This window comes from Indicator indicator, chromosome 6, assembly GCF_027791375.1.
Source record: "Indicator indicator isolate 239-I01 chromosome 6, UM_Iind_1.1, whole genome shotgun sequence".
Lineage (NCBI taxonomy): Eukaryota > Metazoa > Chordata > Aves > Piciformes > Indicatoridae > Indicator > Indicator indicator.
This window is the reverse complement of record NC_072015.1, coordinates 38,181,412-38,204,278: the sequence shown is the minus strand read 5'-3', so window position 1 is coordinate 38,204,278 and position 22,867 is coordinate 38,181,412. Positions and strand designations below refer to the sequence as shown.

At 38.6% G+C, this 22,867-nt stretch overlaps 1 protein-coding gene across 1 annotated transcript in view; it reads right to left on the bottom strand.

The window, feature by feature from the left end:
* Positions 1-306: 306 nt before the first annotated feature.
* Positions 307-22,867, bottom strand: part of LPCAT1 (lysophosphatidylcholine acyltransferase 1) — a 64,459-nt gene continuing 41,898 nt past the window's right edge. Inside the window, exons 10-14 of the mRNA XM_054381726.1 lie at positions 19,072-19,197; positions 12,012-12,165; positions 10,832-10,930; positions 6,812-6,950; positions 307-491 (exon numbers count right to left, since the gene is read on the bottom strand). Coding sequence (XP_054237701.1) covers positions 307-491; positions 6,812-6,950; positions 10,832-10,930; positions 12,012-12,165; positions 19,072-19,197 — 703 coding nt within the window. The remainder of the gene's footprint in view (positions 492-6,811; positions 6,951-10,831; positions 10,931-12,011; positions 12,166-19,071; positions 19,198-22,867) is intronic.

Below are 22,867 nucleotides of genomic sequence, written 5' to 3'. Positions count from 1 at the left end.
ACGTTGTACATGAGACTAGCCAATGGGATATAAATAAGTGTGCCGCCTCCTTTTAAATATCAACATTAATCATGAAGCACATTCACATTTTTTGCCTTTCAAAGACCATTTTGAAAAAAATAAAAACACCTTCCCCAAAGTAACCTGGAGCATGTTGTTAAATATAGCACACGAGTCAAAGAACAGTGTTAATGTAGAAGAACTTTCACACACAAAACTGGTATTTGCTGTATAGTTGGAGTGACTTATGAAAATCCCAAGAAAAGACAATCCTCTCACCAGGAGAGGAAGGTAACAGTTGTAGTGTTAATTCAGTTTCTTCTGCAGAGGCTTCTTTTTATCTTCAGCGTTTTCAGGGCTGAAGTCAGTACAGATACCATTAGGAGCAGAAAGAGATGAAGTATCCAAGCTACTCTCAGCTCCCATCTGATCAGCATAGAGATAGTCGTCTGCAAAGTGTGGGTACAATTCAGCAAATCTGTAGAACTCATCTGAAAAAAAAAATTAAAATTGTTGTTACATTGAATTAGCTGTTTGCAACAGAAGGACACTAAATTTGCATACTTATACATATATATTGCATGATCACTTTGGAGAAAAATAGCAGCAGTTAACATACTGTTATCCCCATAACTTGTTTTTTAGCTTCTCAGTAGTTCACCACATCCCCAGAGCTGAGATGCCACCAAGAGTTATCTAAGCCCTTTTTAAAACTCTTCAGACCAGAGCTTAGCTTGTATGGTGAAGTGGTAAACAGTCTCAGGTTTGCATTAAACTGCATGAGGAGCACCACATATCCTGACATAGCATCTCACTGCTCACTGGGGAAAGGGCACAAGCCCTCCAGCTGAGGAGCAACAAACAGCAAGAGCAGTCACTTCTTAAAGTCTGGGAAGTCTTTTGCAAACATGCCATTTAATGCTTTGCACTCATGATTAATTTCAGTCTGACAGTAGCTGTCATTGCTGCCTTCTGCTTTCAAGATTTCAGCATTTAAAAGCCCTCATATTTCAGAGAATAATATTGTGGTAAGATAATTACTTTTGTAACAATTTGTGTGGGGGAAAAATAAAAAAGATTTTTATGTCAGATATTAATGAAACTAAACCAAGCAAGATCAGTGGTTGGGGGAGCAGGGAATCCTTAACATCAAGAAGTAACATTTTGTGTTTAAAAAAAAAAAATAAAAATCAGACATTGAAGTTTTGTCACACTTTGCCCTTATGACTGTTTATTCAGATCTTATTTGAACACAAGATACTGTACAGGACCCAAGACATAAGATGCTATTCTTATAAAGTGACACTTGAAAAACCTGGATTTGAACATTATCACTAACTCAGTCACCTACCACACATCTCACACAGCCCACTCAAATTCACTGTCACATCCCAGAAAAGCTCATGATCAGACGACACTGTGAGCTTCCTGCAGTGCAGCACAGATCACATCTGAAATACCCTTTCAAAAGTAGTGATGTCTTGTTCCTCCTGGTACAACTGGAATGATGTGGAAGAAGGGAACTGCACCAGCTTTCCCTCTCTGCCACCCTTCTCTGGGATTGTGTGTTTGTCTCAGTATTGCAAAGGGCAAGGGACTGTCATGTGTCTCACAGGGGCATGGAAGTTGCAGTCAGCTCTGCCTCTGAACTGTTGCAAAGGGATAGATGGGGAGAAGGCAATAAACACAACTTCATCCTTCCACAAACAAAATACAGGATTCTTTATCCATAGTTTATATAGATCTAAAGTATTTTGGACCCTGGAACTTCAGCAAAAGCTGATGATGTTCAGGTCATGAAAACCAATGCTATTATCTACATTGAAAAACCTGTATGGTACAACAGGTTGATTGATCATCCAAATTATAAAGTCTTCAGATGAAAAAATAACCAAACTATCTTAAATGTTTGAAATGCATACCACACAACCTTTTTTCTTGATAACCTTCAATGCAAGTTCAACCTTTATTTAAAAGAATGTGATGCATCTGACCTTTTTCAGCAAGAACATTATTATATATTTAACCAAGAACACTATTATATATTTAATATAATTATTGTATATATAGAACATTATTTTATATTTAAAATACTTAACAGCAGTAGCAGTTGCAACAACACATTAGAAACACTTGAGTGCAAACCAGAAACAAAACAGTTAAGCACATTCAGTGAACTCAACCCAGTACTTTATTTTTCTGCAGTTAACAAGGAGAGAGCAATCAGCTATCAGCCTTAACTGGATCTGGCCTGCTTTAGCATCATCCCAAAGATCTGCTACTTACTGTAACAACACAAAAACTGTGCACCATGAAAAAACATTTTTGGGGGAAAGCTCATTCTGACATTTAGCCTAACTAAGGTAAGACAAGTATAAAAATTTCAACCAACAGTACCAAAGATGGTCTTACAATCACATTAAGCATAATCATTTTTGGTTTGGAACTCTAGAATATTTACTGCAAACGCCATTCTAAGTAATTCTTTAAAAAGCTACTGTTATCTTTTCTAAAAAGAAATTAAAAAATCCCTTAAAGCAGCTTTGATCCCACAAGTACAATCATCTATATCCAGATCAGCACCCAAGATACCTCCATGTTTTATTAGTACTGGATCCAAATGAAAAACCTTAGATTCCAGGGAGGATTGAATTGAAGAGCATAATGTTTCTGATTGATCTGAATAGGCTGACATTTTGGGTCGGAAGATATTAAGGAGTATTTATCAAAGTTCTACAGAGCAGAGCCCAGAGGATAAGTGCTTGGGATCCCATTTGCCTCATTCATCAGAAGCACAAGACAAGGCACTGTGGGACGAATGAGTTATTGCAGCATCTAATCACAGGTCTTGGAGCTCAAGCTTAAAACAACTGTGAAGCATTAGAATGGAGGAAAGGATCACCTTAGTCATTCACTTGGGAAAAAAGAAATTTTGCTTCCTGCCCCTACTAAGAGGAAAGAGACAAGAGGGAGGTAAGAATCTGAAGTGGAGTTAAGACTGCTGTCTATACCTTTGCATTAAGCCTACATATGTACTACAATAACTTCAAAAGGTTTTTCTCCTCCCCTTTCAATACCCTCCCCACTACCTGATGCTTCTGATGGAAGCTGTATGTTCAGCAAATTTCTCTAGGTTTTGATCCCCTTCAGCTACAAATTACTTAGCGTACAGGAACTTAATCATTACTAACTGTGGTTAGTAAGTAAGCATACTGCATTTAAAAAAACAAATAATTCTTCCTTCTCTGAACATTCATCCATGAGTTTTTCCACAGTACTGACAATTCCCCCTTCTTGTTATTGGCAAGCAAGGCAGAGTTTTCAGAACACTTCATCATTTGTCTATCAAGACCAAAGGGAGAGTTTCCTAGAGTTTGCAATGCCCAACTACAGAACCTTTTCAAATTCTCCAGAATTATGTCTTCAGACTGAGAAATCTTTTCTCTCTATAGATTACAGAGATGAGGTTCGGAATCAAGATGCATCTAAACAATTAAGCCAACGGTACACTCTTTTAGAGAACTGAAACAACATTCAGGTATTGGGCAACTAGTGCACTTTCAAACACATGACAAAAATCCAGGCTTCTAACAATTCAGATCCAACATGATTAACGTCGTTACAAAAATCTTAATTTTGATACTGGTTATTGTTTACCTGTAACCCGAGATATCCCTTTGGGCCTTCCCTTCTCTGCCTTCAAGGACTCTGCTATCACAGAATCAATAAGGTTGGAAAAGACCTCAAGGATCATCAAGTCCAACCTGTCACCCAAGACCTCATGACTACTAAACCATGGCACCAAGTGCCACGTCCAATCCTTTTTTGAACACCTCCAGGGATGGTGACTCCACCACCTCCCTGGGCAGCACATTCCAACAGCTAACAACTCTCTCCATGAAGAACTTTGTCCTCACCTCCAGCCTAAACTTCCCCTGGCACAGCTTGAGACTGTGTCCTCTTGTTCTGGTGCTGGTTGCCTGGGAGAAGAGACCAACCCCCACCTGGCTACAACCTCCCCTCAAGTAGTTGTAGACAGCAGTGAGGTCACCCCTGAGCCTCCTCCTCTCCAGGCTAAACAGTCCCAGCTCCCTCAGCCTCTCCTCATAGGGTTTGTGTTCGAGGCCTCTCCCCAGCCTTGCTGCCCTTCTCTGGACACGTTCAAGCTATACATGTGGCAATTTAGGTTAGATGCTTTGGAATTTTTTGTTGTTGTTCTTACAAGTAAGACTGAAGACTTGATATTCCTACTGCACATTCTAACATCCTAGAAAGAAGGAGCTTGTGAGCAGAACCCCTCTTCTGTGTATCTGAAGCCAATGTCAGTATTCTTCCAGCAGATACAAAGTTTTAATTCCTCAGAACTTGTCCGGCCAATGCCTTCAGAAAGATGCAGTCTGCAAATTTTCCACCACTCCTTTCTCAGTATTTAAATGCAATAAATAGAGTATGTGGAAAGTTGCAGATATTCTCAGGAAAGGCAAAGGACTTAATATTGACAGCAAGAACTTTCAATTCCAGAAGGTTTATTTTCATCTTCTAATTCACTACCACAATAAATTGGGACATGTACTCTTACTATTAAACTTTCAGGTATGTTAAAATCTTGGTGCAATGAACACTTCTCTCAGAAAAACACTCAAGAAAAGTTTCAAAAAAGTGATGTAAACACCATCCTACTTTGTGTAGCCTCACAAAAGACTACTTTTGACTGCAGGTAAAAAAATAGTGACAATGAGAACTAAGCACTTCAGTGGCTACTGCTGTGGATCTGGTCCAGATTTTCTGTGCTGGGAACATACCACGATCAGGAGTAAAGTGCAGGTTTAAATGCAACTAAGTACTATTAAAGATGTATATTAAAATATTAATTCTTTGCTAACTCACATGAACTGGTCTGAGTTCACTTCTATACTATTTCAAATTTAGCTATCCCCAAACAATAAAGTATGTCAAAATTAGAGTTGTGGTAGGCTTGCCAACTTAGACTCTGAGCTGGTATTTTTGAAGCTGCTGATGGAGGCAGGGTAGGGGGAAAGAAGAGTTGAGTCATCACTCAAATGAGCTGAGAAAACAATGAAGAGTAGCAAGGAAATAGGCAATAATGTAGGATGGATATGGGAATGCTGGGGATGTGATAGATACAAGGTACAGAAAGGCATAGTATAGGAGAAATCAAGGAGACAACACACATCAGTCATGAAGAAAGGGAGAGCAGTGTCCGTGGGTCTCATTCCTGTAACTCTAAAATAATTTGGTAGTTGAAGTTGTACATACACATTGTGTGATTGAAACACAGGAATTACTAAAATAGATGAACAGATGCCTTAATTTGTAAGGGGTTTTTTTTGTTGTTTTGACAAATTAAACACATACTGGTTATGCTGAAGGAAAACTACAAAAACAGGGCATGCCATAAGCACTTTTACCAGAGAGATGTGATATGTTGGCTATCAACAACTCAGTTCATATTTATATGATACAACTAAATTCAGAACCTTACAGCAAAAAAGAGGAAGAATCTGAAGTAACACACAAGTTCTTTGATTCACAGAATTGTTTCAGTTGGAAAAGCCCTTTAAGATCACTGAGTTCAACCATTGTCTAACTCTGCCAAGTCTGGTGCTAAACCATGTCCCTTAGCACCACATCTATGTGTCTTTTAAACACCTCCAGGGATGCTGATTCATCCACCTCCCCTGGAGAGCCTATTTGAATGTTTGATATCCCTTTCAGTGAACAATTTTCTTCTGATATCCAATCTAAACCTCCCCTGGTGCAACTTGAGGTGCTTTCCTCCTGTCCTATTGTTACCAGGGAGATGAGACCAACATCCACCTCGCTACAACCTTCTTTCACATAGTTGTATAGACTGGTAAGGTCTCCCCTCAGCCTCCTTTTCTCCAGACCAAACAATCCCAGTTGCCTCAGCTGCTCAGAGAACCTGTTCTTCAGACCCTTCACCAGCTTCGCTGCCTTCTCTGGACCTGACTCAAAACTGAACACAGTACTCAAGGTGTACTCGGCACTGGTGAGGCCTCAAGGGGACAATGATTTCCCTACTCCTGATGGACACACATATTCCTGACACAAGCCAGGATGCTGTGGCCTTCTTGGCCATCTGGGCACAGTTGGCTCATATTCAGCTGGCTGTTGATCAGTATGTCCAAGTGTTTCTCTACTGGGCAGCTTTCCACCCTTTGACTCCCAGCATAATTTATTTGCCCAGCTCTCTCAAGTTTTCAACTGCAATTATGTCTCCAAATAACCTGCATATTGAGCTGTTATATATGCCTAGTATGACTATGTATTGATCATACCCCTTCAATTCCCCCCCCTACCTCTCCTCCATCCTCTCTTATCCCTCCCACTTGTGGCTTATTTTAAAACCAGGCTGGGAAATAGGAGTAGAAAGTCTTGTATCTCCCTGTATTCTGGCAGGGCAGAAATAGTGGGGAACAAATGCAAGAGACAAAACAACAGGACAGAGAGAAGACAGCTTTCTTAAAAACACATATTCACATACATGGAACACAGGAGAGAATATGCTGAAAGAGCTAATCCAGGTATTGCCTGGATTAAGGGAAGGGAAAATCTCTGAAAACATGTAAATGTGACAGCTGATATTAAAGGGGAAAATTATGTTTGAAAAACATGTTTGAGTTTACTTTATGTGCAGTGCTTTTATCAATATTAAAGACAAGTCAACTGAAAGAGGTAAAGTTTAATAGAAATAACTGGTTTGCATGGCAACATGAATTCAAACACCTTTGACATTTTGTGACAGTTCAAATCCACTTAGAATACTTACCATATGTAATCTCTCCCTTTTCTTCTTCATCTACAGCTTTAAAAAGGTGTGTAACATTAATCTGTGACACACCCATGGCAGTCTTCAGAATATGAGCTAAATCCTCTTCTGTTATAGTTCCATTTTCTGATTGGTACAGCTACGAATCAAGACAGCAAGGTAAAGTCATTGCAAAACTGAACACTAACCTCTGGGAACAGCACCACACTAATTGCAAAATGAAATTTGGTATCAGAAATTCTAGTCACTTTCAGATCAATGTGATCTATAAAGGACTTCTGATTAGTCTGGGTAGAAGACAGCATTGATTGTTAGTTACCTGGATATGCTTAGAAAGTAAAGCTTGCTGAATTGATCAGAAAATTACATTTACAGGCCTACACACTGCAATTTCACTGACAGTCAGAGAAATGACCGTTTAATGCTAATATGTTTTTCAGATATGTAATTGAGACTATTTTTCAGGCCACTGAACTATATGTCTAAACTCTAAGGCAGTCTATGGAATCAGGAAACAGATTTAGGTCAACTTAAAGCAGATACCATCAGATGTAAAACTCCTTTTCTTTGACCAAATCTAACTGGTCTGAGAGGCAGTTTGCAAAAAATGCCTACATATAAACAGCATTGTATTAATGACAAGAATGCTACTCCATGCAGTGATGGGCTTAGTTTTCTACAGGTACTTGTTCTAAAAAATAATGATTTGCATATTGTTACGTCCTGAAGCAAAGAATCATAGAATTGTTAGGGTTGGAAGGGACCTCAAGGATCATCTAGTTCCAACCCCCCTGCCATGGGCAGGGACACCTCACACTAAATCAGGTTGCTCAGAGCCACATCCAGCCTGACCTTAAACACCTCCAGGGATGAGGCTTCTACCACGTCCCTGGACAACCTGTTCCAGTGTCTCACCACTCTCATGGGGAAGAATTTCTTCCTAACATCCAATCTGAATCGACCCATTCCTAGTTTTTTTCCATTTCCCCTAGTCCTATCATTACCTGACACCCTCAAAAGTTCCTCCCCAGCTTTCTTGTAGCCCCCTTCAGATACTGGAAGGCCACAAGAAGGTCTCCTTGGGGCCTTCTCTTCTCCAGACTGAACAGCCCCAACTCTCAAAGTCTGACCTCTTAGGAGAGGTGCTCCAGCCCTCTGATCATCCTCATGACCCTTCTCTGAACATGCTCCAGCACCTCCAGATGCTTTCTGTAATAAGGGCTCCAGAACTGGACACAGTACTCCAGTTGGAGTCTCACCAGAGTGGAGTAGAGGGGCAGAATCACCTCCCTCACCCTGCTGGCTATGCTTTTCTTGATGCAGCCTAGGATGTGTTTGGGAGAGTTCCCCCTCAGAATGAGTTAGTTTTACTACTGGCAGGAGACTTATAACTAAAAATAAATTGTTCATAGCCTCATTTTATCTTTATGTTTGCACAGTATTTTCCCCTGAAGAAGTTGACCCAAGTATTTCAAAACATCTGTATCAAGTACAGCTTCATTAAACTTCCTAAAATAACTCCACTTATCTGTGTAATGGAAATTGAGATAAGAGTTTTTGAAACATCCTTGTGTTGTTTTCAAGCAAGACAACACTGGGAACACTGAACCACATAAAAGAATGCTGCTTTGGAAACTTCCTTTTAGTTTCTCTACATCATGGAGAAGGTAGGAACTAATGACACTGAAGAGAATGGGCATAAGGATGTATTTTTCATACAAGCAGAAGTTGCTGCCATGGGACAGCATGCCCCAAAGGAATTAAAAAAAAGTCAGCAAAAGAAAAAAATTACAAGAGTCAAGCTCAGACCAGGAATCTTGCCATTTCCTGCACACTGTTTGCCAAGGAGCAGGGGCAATAGCAACACACTTGTTAAATAAAACCCACTATATTTTCACAGATCAAGTACTCCTAAGGTGATACTTGATGGTAAGGCTCACAAGGATCATACTGGTGAGATTCACAGTACCCTTTAGCTTCCTTAGCAATTGGGAAGGGAGGATGTGTAGCACTTAAACTTGATTACTATAATCCTCCCTTCTAATTGCTCAATGCTTTAGAACTCTGGAGGCTCAGTAACTTCTGTTTTTCAAGTTCTTCAATTATACACAAAACAATTCCACTTTGAAAACTTGTTCAGCTATGTGAAATGTTGCTCTTTATCCCTGAAAACAAATGACAAGGCACTTTGGAGAGATACCTGTTCAAGGTCACACATTGTGGACTTGGCAGTGCTAGGTGTTAACAGCTGGACTATTCTAACCTAAACAGTTCTATGATTCAATGATTTGTGAACTGGCTAGATCCCTCAACAGCTCCCAATAAACTGCCTGAGTATCCTTCTGTATACTAACCCAGAGCAGGGGGTAAGAAAGGATTAAGAAAAAGGAAAAAAAAAAAAAGATGAAAAAGATTCTCTTTTGCCTTTTTTTTTCTAGAACATGGTAAGCAAAATTTCCTCAAGACTTTTTTTTTTTTTAGCTCTTCCAATCATCACTAGCAGGATAAAATGAACCACACCTGCTTTCTCTTGCTGACTGCTTCCCCTTTTTAATATATGCCTAGAACTGTTTTGAAGTTCTACAGTTAACTTAGTATTTTACAAATAAAACTTAGTATTTTGCAATTAACCGGGGAACTCAAAATTACATATTATGAGCTGAAGAACAGAGCAGATAGTGAAGAACAGAAATTTTCTTAGAAACAATTTTACTCAGTTTAGGCGCTTCCAAAAAGAAAATAACTGCCCAGTCTCAGCAATTCTTCCTCTAAAATACTAAAAGCATATTGCACATTATACATCATGGCAGCAGTATTTCACCAAAATACTGCCCAATAGCCACCTTCAAGTTTACTTCAAGCTTTTTCATTTTACTATGAAGACACAGAGATGACCAAAGAGTACCTGACCATTTTTCCATGCCATTATATAGATCAAATGGATTATGTAACACCTTTTGGGTTTTTCCTCAGAAGCAGCAGTAAGTAACAGCTATTAGAGGCAGATTTCCCCCAAATTTTTAGGAACTACGTATTTTTGTTCATCCCTTCTTTGTTAAATTTGTATGATACCCCAAAAGGGTGAGAGTGATAGATGTGAACACTAAACATGCAGAGGAACCTCATTTCTTCAGCAAAAAGCATAATTAAGAGAGGTATGCTGCAGAAGCTGAAAACAATTATTCAATAAGGTTGCCATGTAGAATCATGGAACTGAATGTTCTTGACTCCATGCATTCATTAGTGAAGACAGCATCAGGAGTTAGCACTTTTTAGATTTAGTAACACCAAAGACCATGTGAGTTTAAGGCAAAGGGATAAGGTGATACAGGATGCAGCAGAGTTTGCATGTTGGAATAACAATATTAAAGAAATTAATTAATTATAAAAGTAATAAATCAAGGGGTCAGACAAACCCACTGGACTGGCAAATATTAAGTATTGCTGCTGTCACTTTCCCCAAAAGCCTGCATTAACCATCTATGCTGGTGCTACCACAAGGGACAGAGTCTAGAACAAGATCAGGAGCACTTCTGGGAAGCATTAAGTCTGGACAGAGACTGCAGGACCAACATGGTAAGACTAAGAGGGAAAGAAAACTTACCAAGAAGACAGTAGAGGGTAAAAATATTAATCTCTATTAATGTGTAGGAATAGGTTTTAAATATTGTATTAACTTGAAAAATAAGATTTGATTGAAACATTAAAGTAGTAAGCATGACTCATTAGCCCTTATTTTAGAGGAATCACGACAAAGGACTTCAGGTTTGAGATTCAACATGCTGAAAAGGTTCCACAGACTACAGTTTCAAAGTGTGGACTTCCACAATTTTAGACAATTTAAATTGAAGTTTATTCCCTCTAAACATTGCCTCTTAATTTAACTTCCCTTTAATGTTATTTTAAAATGTAACATGGTATTAGAAGGGCATATGAAACAAGCTTCTGTTAAGTCTAATGCCAGCATTAAAAATTTCTAAAAATAAGTAAACCTACATAGAGGAAGAAAATGCTGCTTACCTCAAATGCCAGCTGAATTGTTTCCAGCGTTTTGGATGGCTTACAGACAACTGACAGAGCAATGACAAATTCCCGAATGTCAATGATGCCATCTTCATTCTGTGAAGGAAAACATCACCTCAGAATACTGCAGTTTGTCTGACAAGTTTCCTGAATAACTAACAGTTGCAAAAAAAAAAAAAAAAGAAGCAAAATATTTAGAAATATTATTACATATGTTGCTCCAAAAAACAGTCTCAAAGAGGTGGAATTAAATCAGAGCAAGAACCTGGGTCATCAAAGCTCTGCAAGCCCTTTTCAGTGTCAGTCAGAAATCTTATTTCAAATGTTCATGGAAGACAGTGCTACTATTGCCACTCTTCACTTGCACATTGACGATTTTTATGTTAAAACATCTGAATTACCAGGTTGAAATTAAAACCAGAGAAAGAGAAGGCAAAGTAGCCTAATTTAAGTCCTGAATACATGATATATATATACTCTTTGGTCTATGAGAGAACACCGTGGACATATCCATCTCCTAATCCAAACAGCACCTTGGGCAGACAAAGACAACAGACACATCCCCATTCTGACTGATTGCCAGATGAATAAAGACTGGCTCATTTGCCAAGTTCCTAGGCCCCTCAGGTTTCAGGCATCTGAGAAGGAAAAAAGTGATTTGTTTACAAGGTAAGTGAAGTATCAGCTGATAGCCATTGCATTCAGTTGCAAGAAGCAGCAGCAAAAGCTTAATCTGAAGGCATCTTTCTTCCTCTTCATATTTTGTATCTAGAGAGAAAAATCAGTTTTATTCAACTGATACCCCACTTTCCTTCTATCTGAATGAATGCTTTATTTCGCTGATGATAGGTGCTCTGATGAAAGGGAAAGGCAGTAATCCAATACTTGTGGTGATGTGCCCAAAAGCCTTTAGCCCAAATCAGGCCTCAGTGAATTCAGCTGGAACAGAATTCAGCCACAGCAGAGTTTACCACAGAATCACAGAATCAATAAGGTTGGAATCCTCAAGGATCCTCAAGGATCATCAAAGTCCAACCTGTCACCCAAGAACTCATGACTACTAAACCATGGCACCAAGTGCCATGTCCAGTCCCCTCTTGAACACCTCCAGGGATGGTGACTCCACCACACTCCTCCTACCAGACCTGGTACAGTTTTAAAATATGATGTTTCTTACCTCATCAAAAAGCGCAAACATACTTTCTAACGTGTGAGATTCTGGAAATTCCAAGTATACTGAAAATTCTTTAAGATCAACCTTTTCTTTCTTCATCTTCATGGCACTTGTAGCATATTTATCAAGATCATCTTCAAGTGTTTCTGGCTTCAGCCTAGGAAGTGTATTATTTTTGCTCATTACAGAAATAAACCCAGTGTTAACAACACAAATTTCAATATACCAAATGAAGCAATGGATGATAACGGTGTAAAACATCACAAAATCTGGAATCAGAATTACTAGGCAACTTTATTACAAAATAATGTACTCTTGTAATTTTAAGGCTCCTATCAGTACAGATACAGAACTCTATTACAGATTACTGCAAGGGTTTAGGAATCCTGGTCACAAATCTGTATCCTTTATTCTACCTTGACTATAAGCTGTATGTGTAAAGCAGTTCAACGTGAACAAGAAACGTAGCCTAGAACTAGCTAATAGATACCAGGCGTGGAGAACTAGGTGAGATTTAGGTCACCTGAATATGGCTGTATGGTAGGACAGTAACATAAACCAATTATGTTTCCAAATTTACTAATGTCACTGAACAGGAAAGACCTGATGCATCTTCCCTAAAGAAATCAAGGATTACATAATAGTGATTACACCGTTAATCCAGTTTGTCAGTCCTCATTTTTCACAATCAGTTCAGAGCTGGACACCATTAGGAGGTGATGCAAACCAAGTTATAGCATTTAACATGGCTACAGAAATTCCCTCAGTCCTTCCAATTGCAAAACCAGACTTTTGACTGATGAACAGCTGTGTATTTAGGCAAATGTCTACTGCATAGTTCTCAGGGGTTTTTTGTTGCTGTTTTTTCTCTAAGTCAAACTTCCTGTTTTAACTTCAGAAAAAAAAAAAAACCTTACTATGAATATAATGAATGGTGCTGCAGGTATGTGGGGGAAGAGTAAATTCCCTCCCTAACACAACATCAAATAAATCCTGATTCACAGGTTTCCTCTGAACTGTTTTAGGGTAAGGTAATGTAGGCAGCCAAACTTTTCAGCCTGAAGACAAAAGGCAATGCAGTCTTCTATAATATTCTCCTGCGGTTTTCTGTTTTGCTGTTTGCTGCTGCAGACAAAGAAAAGCAGCTTGGACTCCTCAGCAGCTTCCTTTCAGTGACAAGAATGAATAAAATACTTAATATCTGCATCCTCAGGAGCTTCTGAAAAATGCTAAGAGCATTTCTGATAGGAAGATTATCTGATATGTCAGCTCCAAACCCTGATTTGCTATCCTAAAAAACCAAATCACTATTTTAAAAGTAAACCCACAACTACTATGCTCTCTGCCATTATCTAAACTGACTTACTAAAAACATACAAACTAAACAATACCAAGTCCTGTATTTCTGATTTGTAAGACCTGCACATGAAAGAATTCTTCCAGAAACCCATGGCCCTACAGAACATTCATATAGTCTCCATCTTGGCATTAAACCACCTGTATTAAGTTTTTGTCCTATGCATTATAAAAAGAGCTACAAGCATTCATTTTCCATGATTGTGTAGAAAAGTAGCAGGAACAATGACAACAGAATCCACAGAGGATTTGAAATGAACACAGAACTCAGCTTCTCATGTGCAGGAGTACATCTAAGAAGTGTCTGCAGATAATACATCCTCACTGCAGTAGCTGAAATGGATTTTAAGGATGGTTAGGATGAGGACCAGCTGGCATTCAAATCCTCCCCTGAGATAAGCCACCACTGACACAGAATACGCAATCTTAACATCTGTCTCTACATCAGAGAGGCTTGATTTGCAATGAACTAACTCAAAATTCACCTTCTAGAACTGAGGGAGTAATTGTTTGGCAGGAAGTGTTTGAGCATTGTGACATTTCCCAATTAAGTCTGGAAACCTGAAAGGTTTGAAGGCAAAATCTTGTATGGCAAATCATACGGCTTACCACGAATCTGACAGACACCTTGTGGTTTGGATTTTGTAAACATAAAAAGAGATGTGAGCCTATCTCAAAAAGACCATATGGATCAGTGAGACAAACTCACAGCTTCAGCATGAGTGTCACTGCATTGTACTCCTGGTAATCCAAGGCTCACTTTCAGAATCAGAAAGTAATTGATGTGTGGATGACCATGACCTACTATGCTCAAGTCTTTTAAGAGCCAGGTGTTCCAAATCCCATAACAGGTTCCAAACCAATGTGAAATGGTTTGAATGTTTGAAATTGTTACTTTTATCCTAAGGAAGGCTAGAAAAACTAGAAAGTCTGTGCTTATGAAATCATGCTTGTTTAGCTAATGGTTTCCATGTACGGCCTAGGTTTTATGATACATAACATCATTTGGTGTTTTACTTCGCTTCTCAAGGCCAGTGTGCACTGCAGAACAAAAAGTCCCTGAAAATTCCATTTCCAAGTCCCTGAAAATGAAAAGGATGTTTTTCAAGATTAACAGCTGTGAACATGAAATTTTTCACAGCAGACTTCACAAGGAAAATCAAATCCCTGAAGGTAGCATATTTTCAGCATAATTGCCACTATTTTCAGCAAGTAAGAAGTCTTACCCTCCTTAAAGCTAGTTTTAAGCTGCATTTGACTATTTAAAAACAAACTCCTTTCTTGAATGCTGGGAACCTGCCAAAAACCTTCTAGTGTCTCACAGATGGAAGTTACATAAGAACAGCTGGATCTTGTAGCTAGCTACTGTAAATTGCAAACTCAGTGAAATATGCCCTAAGCCAGAAAAGCTTGATACATTATTTTATGTCTGCTGATGGACTTCTGGGCAACTTCTTGTCCTAACAGAGAAAGCATACTGAACATCTGCAAAACCGACCTGAATACTCTGGCACACTTTGCCTTGATTCACAAGGCAGGGGCTATCTTGATTGGTATTTTCTGGGTTAAGCCTGATCTGTGATCACCTCCTGTAATGGGCAGTATTGCTTTTATCATGAATACTGATGGACAACATCCTCCAGAGATTCTTTTCCTTGCTATAGATGATCTCAGAACAGTGAAGTCATGCTGCTGTTAGCTGTGAACACTTACTACTGTGGGTATATAAGGCTTTACCTACGGTTTGGAGCACCACTTCAGGCACATATAGGCAGCAGAAGTTTGCAATGTACTCTGGATGGTAAAGGCTGTTGAGCAAGAATAGACAGGCACCTGGCCTATGAGATAATTGTCTTTTCCTTGCAGATCATGCAAGTCTACAGGGGCATTACCTAGCAGAATCTTCATAGCCAACTGGGTAATATTGTAGAGCAGTAAAAATGGAACTGCTGTTTAATTAATTTTATTCTTACCACAATACAATGAGGTATGATATACTAGTCTTATGAGTGAATTATATACACCGCCAATAATATTCACACTCAGGAAAGCAAAGGAGATAGTTCAGGACTTAAAAAGAAGTCCACAATAACTGCTGCCCACTGTTAAAGATAAAAATTATTAAGAATAACCCTACCGAGAAAGCTAAGAAGCCTGTAAGGCAAGAACAGGGGATTTTTATGAAATCTGACCTGAAATTGGTGATTTGGTGCAAACCATGCCTTTTAAAAGAAGTGGACATCATCAGCAAAGCCATACTGTCTTTAACAAAAAGTACAAAGAACCTCAGAGTCTGTTTTACACCAGATCAAGAACCAACCAAAGGTCTTTGTCACATATATACTAACAATAAAATACACATTCACTATGATACCATATTATGTTCTTGCTATACTTTCTATATTTATTGCTTTCTGATGCACAAAGTGTAAGCCAACTTCCACAAGTTTTAGTGCTACCTAGCCTCCTTAAAAAAAAAAGTAGAAAAGAGATATGAAAATTTTTAAAGAACATCTGCCAAAAAAACCTTTCAATGAGTAAGAAAAAGCATAAAGCAGAGACTAAAACAGAGGGATGAGAGACATATCCACTCGTGCTAGATGTTCCAAACTATACCTGGAATTTTAAAAGTCAGAGATTTGGGGAAAAACAGCCAGGAAGCAATTCAGTAAATAATGCAGAGGCAGAGTACTGAATGATCATGAACTGAAGGATGAACACGAGAAAAAGATCAGTAAAAAAACCCTCAAAAAACAACAACAAAATCAACCCAAATCAAACAACCCTTCCCCCAAAAAAACCCCAAACCAACAGCATAAAGCAGCAGATTATCCTTAAATGTGGTTGAAGGCTATCAATACTTAATTTAAGCCCTAAAAAGATGCAAAAGCTGTGGACCACTAAGATTATTTGAGTAAAATTTCAGGTTACATCAAGACATGACTTTATAAGCCTTATCTAACAGCAAGCATAACACTGTCACTAAGTATCTTCTCATTAAGATTGGAATATGTGCTACATTTAGCTTGGTTTTTGTTGTCACTGTTTTGATTTTTTTCTTTTTTTTTTTTAAGAGAGGAGAGAAAGAAAGCAATTAAAACTGAGAATAATTGCAACTTAAAAAAAAATTAGAAAATAATTTGACTGAAAACTACAAATTCCCAAATGACCTACTGGTGGCATTGATCCATTAGAAAGGTCAGAAGGTCCTTCTAATCCATGGGCAAAGTGAATGCAGGAATTAGAATGAACAGAAGTTTGAGACAATAGGAGCAAATAAATCCAAATCAAAACTTAAGGATCTCCTTGAAATCAACTACCCTAAAGCAACTCATAAAATATCTCTCATAAAAAGATGGAGATGAGACTTAATTATACTGCATTAACACGTTCTTAAGGAGAAGATATTCAAAGATGTCTTTAGAAAGAAAATTCAAACAAGCTTCAGTGCCTGGAACATGGTAATAGGTCCAGTCAAAGTAAAAATAGTGAATCACTTTAAACAGTGGGGTAATTAATTGTGGAAATTATCAAGTGAAACAGGGGATTTACAATGCATGAAAGCTACAATAAAGACAGCACATAGCTTTGTAGTAAGCCCATTGGTCAGACATGGATTATCAGGCTCAACAGAAGCATAATTGCTTGAGGACTAATGAATACAGAATTTGAGATGAGTGTGATCAATTGATCTCATTGATACAGAAGTCATTTCACCAGAGTTCAGTAAGAGGCAGCTGAGTTTCAGCCAGCTGTGACTTGGCAGCTGTACAGCTATGATAACAGAGTCCAAGCTCTTCATTAGATGAAGCATGAGAACTCAGTGCTGTGGCTGAATGGCTTCTGGATTGGATCCCATCCAGCTGAGCATAGATTCAATACATAATATTGAAGAGAAAAATATATATGTATATATGTATTTATGTATATATAAATGTGAAGAGAAATCTCTCCAGTACAGCAAATTGAGGTGTAACTTGATTTCACAGAATCTAAAGAATCTAAGCCTTACTAAAAAAATTTTGTATTTAAAACTAGATGGTACCTTGAAGGTATGTTATTACTCAAAACCAAGTATTAAGACTGGATGCAAAATCCACTGGATAAAATTTACCATTCCTGTCATTTAGGGATGTGACTGGATGATGTTAATGCTTCCCTGGCCTCAAAACCTTTGCATAAGCAGCAAAATGACTGCCATCACCATCAAACATGCATTAGAGATTAAGTCATATTACAATCTTCATCCAATTGTGCCAGAAAAATGCCATAATAGCCTTCCTACTGGCACATACCCAAATCAGGACAGGATAGTAACTTCACCAATGTACAATTGCTCAAATGAGACAACTTTTGGGTTATGGAGAACTTAATTCACAAATGCATGTAATCATTTCAGAGGCCAAAAAAAAAAAAACCAACCCAAACCCAGAAAAACATAATTTGAAAGAACAGCTTTGAATTGAGCAGAGAAGAGCTAGACAATTTAAAAAGAGGATTAAACTGAATCCCAGGATTATCAAGTGCATAAGAGAGAAGCGAGGGGGTTTTGGGGTGGGTTTTTATTTGTTTGGGTTTTGTTTTTTAGTGTGGTAAATTCAGAACCTTTGGAACAAAGCAAGAATCTTTGTTTCCCCTTAGAAGTCTCTCCTGTCCTACTGGAAGTATTTTCAGATGGAGATATTGACAATTAGTTAATATATGCTTGTCATCTGAATCATAGAATCATAGAATCATAGAATCATAGAATCAGTCAGGGTTGGAAGGGACCACAAGGATCATCTAGTTCCAACCCCCCTGCCATGGCCAGGGACACCTCACACTAGATCAGGCTGGCCAGAGCCAGAATGGATAACGTATACTGTCCTACATTCCTTATTCTCCAATGATTTTTTTTTAATGTATACAAACTGGAAGTTTAAGGAAAAAATAGTGAAAGGAAGTAAAGTATAGACTGGAAATTTGAAACTACGTTCTGTGCTTTCAGGAGAGAATACAAAAAAACCCAGGAAAAGGGTGTTCGTACATTAAAGCAATTAATAGGGTGATTACAGGATAATTTAGTCTGTGGTTATTCAATAAAATGAGAGGAGAAACAGGAGAAAAACTGGAAACAGCAGCAGTAAGTTCTACTACATGGTTTATGTGAATTTTTTCACTGTTTGCTAAAGCTTTTCGGAAGGGTAAAGCCAGAGAGAATTGAAGCTATAAGAAGAGAGGAGCCATACTGCAAATATTAAGCTACAGTTTCATCAGAAAGTCCATCTAGCAGTAACCTACCCAAAAGGTCAACCACTTCTTCATGATTCTTGTGAAAGGCTGACCCCTCTGCCCACAGCCAGTCACCAAGACTGCAGTGGCAGCACTGTTGTGCCTTCATAGATATCACAGAAAAGGGCAATTGGCTCTTAATTGTATCGAATACGAGGAATCCTGCAGGATTCCTGACCCTCTTCAGATGCACTCTGCTCACGTTTCAGACTGAAAATATGACTTTTACAACCTAGTCTACTCATTAGGATCCAGGGGTGTCGCTTACAAGTGGAGAATAGTACAGGTTTAACTTCATATTAATGTTTCCTTGATTGTAATATGGCAGCATTCCATATACATTCACAAATGCAATATCGGTATATGAAGGGAAAACTATATAAACACACATATAAAATAAAAATGCACCTTACATATGAATATTGTGTATGCTCACCCAAGGCTTCTCACAAGCTTTGCAAATTCTAAAAGACATGTGTCTGCAGGCAGACGAAGCTGTCCTTCAGCCAAGGCTAGCTGACAATCTTCAAATGTATAGTCTGTCACTGACACTCCCAATGCCCTTGAATAAACCAAAGAAACACAGTAAGCAAGACAATCTAAGAAAACTAAGCAGAGTCATCACTTCTTTTTTATAGCAAGAAATCCTACAACAATGATGCTCTCTCTTCTGAAGAGCTAAGGAAGCACATACAAAAAGTTCACATACAAAGAATGAACTATGGAAACTCTACCCATTGCAGAAAATCTATTTTGACTTTGTAAGTACATGAAAACATAGAAGAATGCAAGGGGAAAATTAGGTAGCACATAGACTTTAAATGCCTTAATATTTTCACAGAAGTGAATAACGAGGATTTCAAAGTTACTAATCTACAACAAAAACACAGATTAATAATTACATAAAATATGTATCTTATTAGTACTCTAACATATTTAATGAATTAATAATCACCTGAGCAGAACAACTATTACCTTCAGATAATATTAAAATTATCCAACAGGCAACATTTCTCTATAAAGAATGGCTAGAACAAAGTATAAAAAAGCAAGTAGAGTTAAACCCCAAGTGATTTTAAAGTATATGATGCAAGAAAGAGAGAAGAAAAAATACTCCCAATTTTCAAAATGCCAAACAATTAAGTATTCAACTCTGCTTTACTTCTAACTTGATCCTCTGTAGTAATAGCACCACCAGAAGATATTTCAAGGAAATCCTAATATTGTAGTTGCACTGCATTTGCTGTGGCAAGGCTGAGAGAAAGACACTTTGGGTTGGAAAAAGCATTTAAAACTTCAGTGTACAAACACTGAAGACACAATTTAGAAAGCAAACACTGCTCCTTATGAGTTATTCAGCTGCCACGTTCTCCATGACACTTTTATTCATATTAGTACAAAGTATTATCTCCTTTGTGTCATCTTTTCTAATTTGAAGTCTTCACTACATCTTTTTCTTGACTTACTTTCACTCTTTTAATCTGTAGGTTCTTCTACCTCGCTGCTAACCATCTTTTTAAATCTGTGAAGTTAATACACAGTAATGGCAAGATTGATATAAAGCCCTAAGGGCATGCCACAGTCATTTAGACTTCATGATGAAAACTGCATTCAATTCTATGCTTCATTATAGACAGTTTGATCTGTAATGGCAGTTACCTCTCATGCAATAACCAATTAATTTCTGTTAAGTAGCCTCTTCCCCAGAATCTTCTTACAAGGCCTTTGAACACCACTGTAAATAACATAAGTGAGTTCTCTTTGGTCCACCAATTAATTGTCAAACCAGGAATTCAAATACATTAGGAAGACATGCACTTAACATTAAAGCTACTCATTATTGTTTCTCTTTAATTAAGGCTGAGAAAACAAAATATTCAGGAAGTACATCTCACTAATAGATATTCAAGCTCAAAAGTACCAAATGTGTTTAAAAATTAGATATTATTTACAAGCTACATATGGAATAAAACAAGGACATGAAGGGTAGTGATTCTGGATGAACAGCCTCTCCCTTGCATGAAGGAAAACCAGGAAGGACCAAGAGGAAAACGCCAACTGAACTGAAGTACATTGAAAAGGCATCTGAAAATCAGATTAAGTGATCCTAAGCAATTGAGTTCCTCCCAATTTTTCACTTCTTGATCTGTTTCTGTTTCATCACTCCACTCCTCCTATGAAGTTTCTTAGTAATATCTGTAAATCAGTAAGCCAACTTAACGGAATGGACAAGAGGTTCTTGTGATAAGCATTTCATCCATAGACTCACGGTTAAGACAGTAATGAATATTGTGTAAAATGATTAAGAACTGCCCCATGCTGTGGGGACTTAAATCCATTTCAAAGTTCCACTTGCCTTAGATCAGGTAGTGCAAGTCTTGTCAATAGAATCATAGAATCAAGAAGGCTGGAAGAGACCTCAAAGATCATCGAGTCCAACCTGTCACCCTAAACCTCATGACTACTAAACCATGGCACCAAGTGCCACGTCCAATCCCCTCTTGAACACCTCCAGGGATGGTGACTCCACCACCTCCCTGGGCAGCACATTCCAATGGCCAACCACTCTCTCTGTGAAGAACTTTCTCCTCACCTCCAGCCTAAACCTCCCCTGGCGCAGCTTTGTGTCCATCAGAAGGTATTCAACACAGCATTACATTATACAATAAGAAATAATTGGTACTACATAATAGAAAATCAAGCCCCATGGAAGAAAAAAGGGTGGAAGAAAGGAGAGTTTATCCTGCCAGTTTAGATTACTTCCTATTCTCTTCTTTTGTGTTGTGTGGGCACTAGATCACACTTACAAATTTCTGAGCAGAGCATCCCTGTGGAGAAGGACTTGGAAGTGTTGGTGGATGAAAAGCTGAGTATGAGCCAGCAATGTGCACCTGCAGCCTAGGAAGCCATGACAACCTGGGCTGCACCAAAAGGTGCATGGCCAGCAGGTTGAGGAAGGCAATTATGCCCCTCTGCTTCGCTCTCCCAAGACCACACATGGAATACTGTGTCCAGCTCTGGGGCCTCCAAAATAATAAGCTTATGAACCTTTTGCAGCAGGTCCAGAGGAGGGCCATAAAGATGATTATGGGGCTGGAGCACCTCCACTGTGACAACAGACTGGGAAAGCTAGGGCTCTTCAGTCTGGAGAAGACTTCAGGGTGACCTTCTAGTGGCCTATCAGTACTTAAAGGGGGCCCACAGGAAAAATGGGGAGGGACTCTTTATCAAGGAGTAGAGTGATAAGGTGAGGAGTAACAGTTTCAAATTGAAAGAGGGTAGATTTAGAAGGAGAAAATTCTTCTCTATGAGAGTCATGAGACACTAGAACAGCTTGCCTAGAGAACTTGTGGATACCCTCACCCTGGAAGTGCTCAAGGCCAGGTTGGATGAGTCTTTGAGCAAGGCGTCCCTCTCTGCCCATGGCAGCAGCAAGCTGGAACTAGATGATCTGTAAGGGTCCTTCCAACCCAAACCATTCTATGATTCTTTGTCAACTGTCAGTGAAATAGCTGAACTCCTAGAGCAGCAAGGACACGCTATAGGCTGTACTACCCAACGTGGCTTACATAAAAGAATGTGGTAATAATCAAAGATCTTATCCAGCCATGCACATTATACCAAATTTTGTATCTTAAGGCAACAGTAGGTATAGCATACAACAGGAATACAGAAACTTAGGAGTGATCAGCTGGAGCACAGGACAATTACAGAGAGAAGAGGAAGGCAGTAAAAAATAAGTTAAAAGAAGAAACTGAAAGGGTGAAGCATTCATTTGTGTTACAAAAACCCACACCACATATGGGAATCAGGAGAAGTGACAAGACACCTATTAAAAAAAATTCTGAAGGGACAGAAAAAAAACCCCAACAACAATCCCCCCAAAAAACCCCAAACCCCAGTATGACTCAGCAACTGATTAGAGGTGGTAATTAGAACAAACATGGGGTTTTTTGTTTAGTTGGTTTGTTTATTTGTTTTTTTTTTTTAACTGTGTTCATTCAAGGAAAACAGAGAAGAAAGATGAGTTAAAACATAACCATAAGGTGGCAAGCCAAAACAAGTAACAACACCTTGTTAAAATTAAAAGCTAGAAGCTTTTCAAACACATCAAAAGGATGACTAAGAAAGATCAGGCCACGCAACCTAGGGGGAAGGTAGAAGATTGATTGACTGCCATCCCAGAACCAATGCCAGATTTAAACAACTTCTCCTAAATCATATTCTCCAAA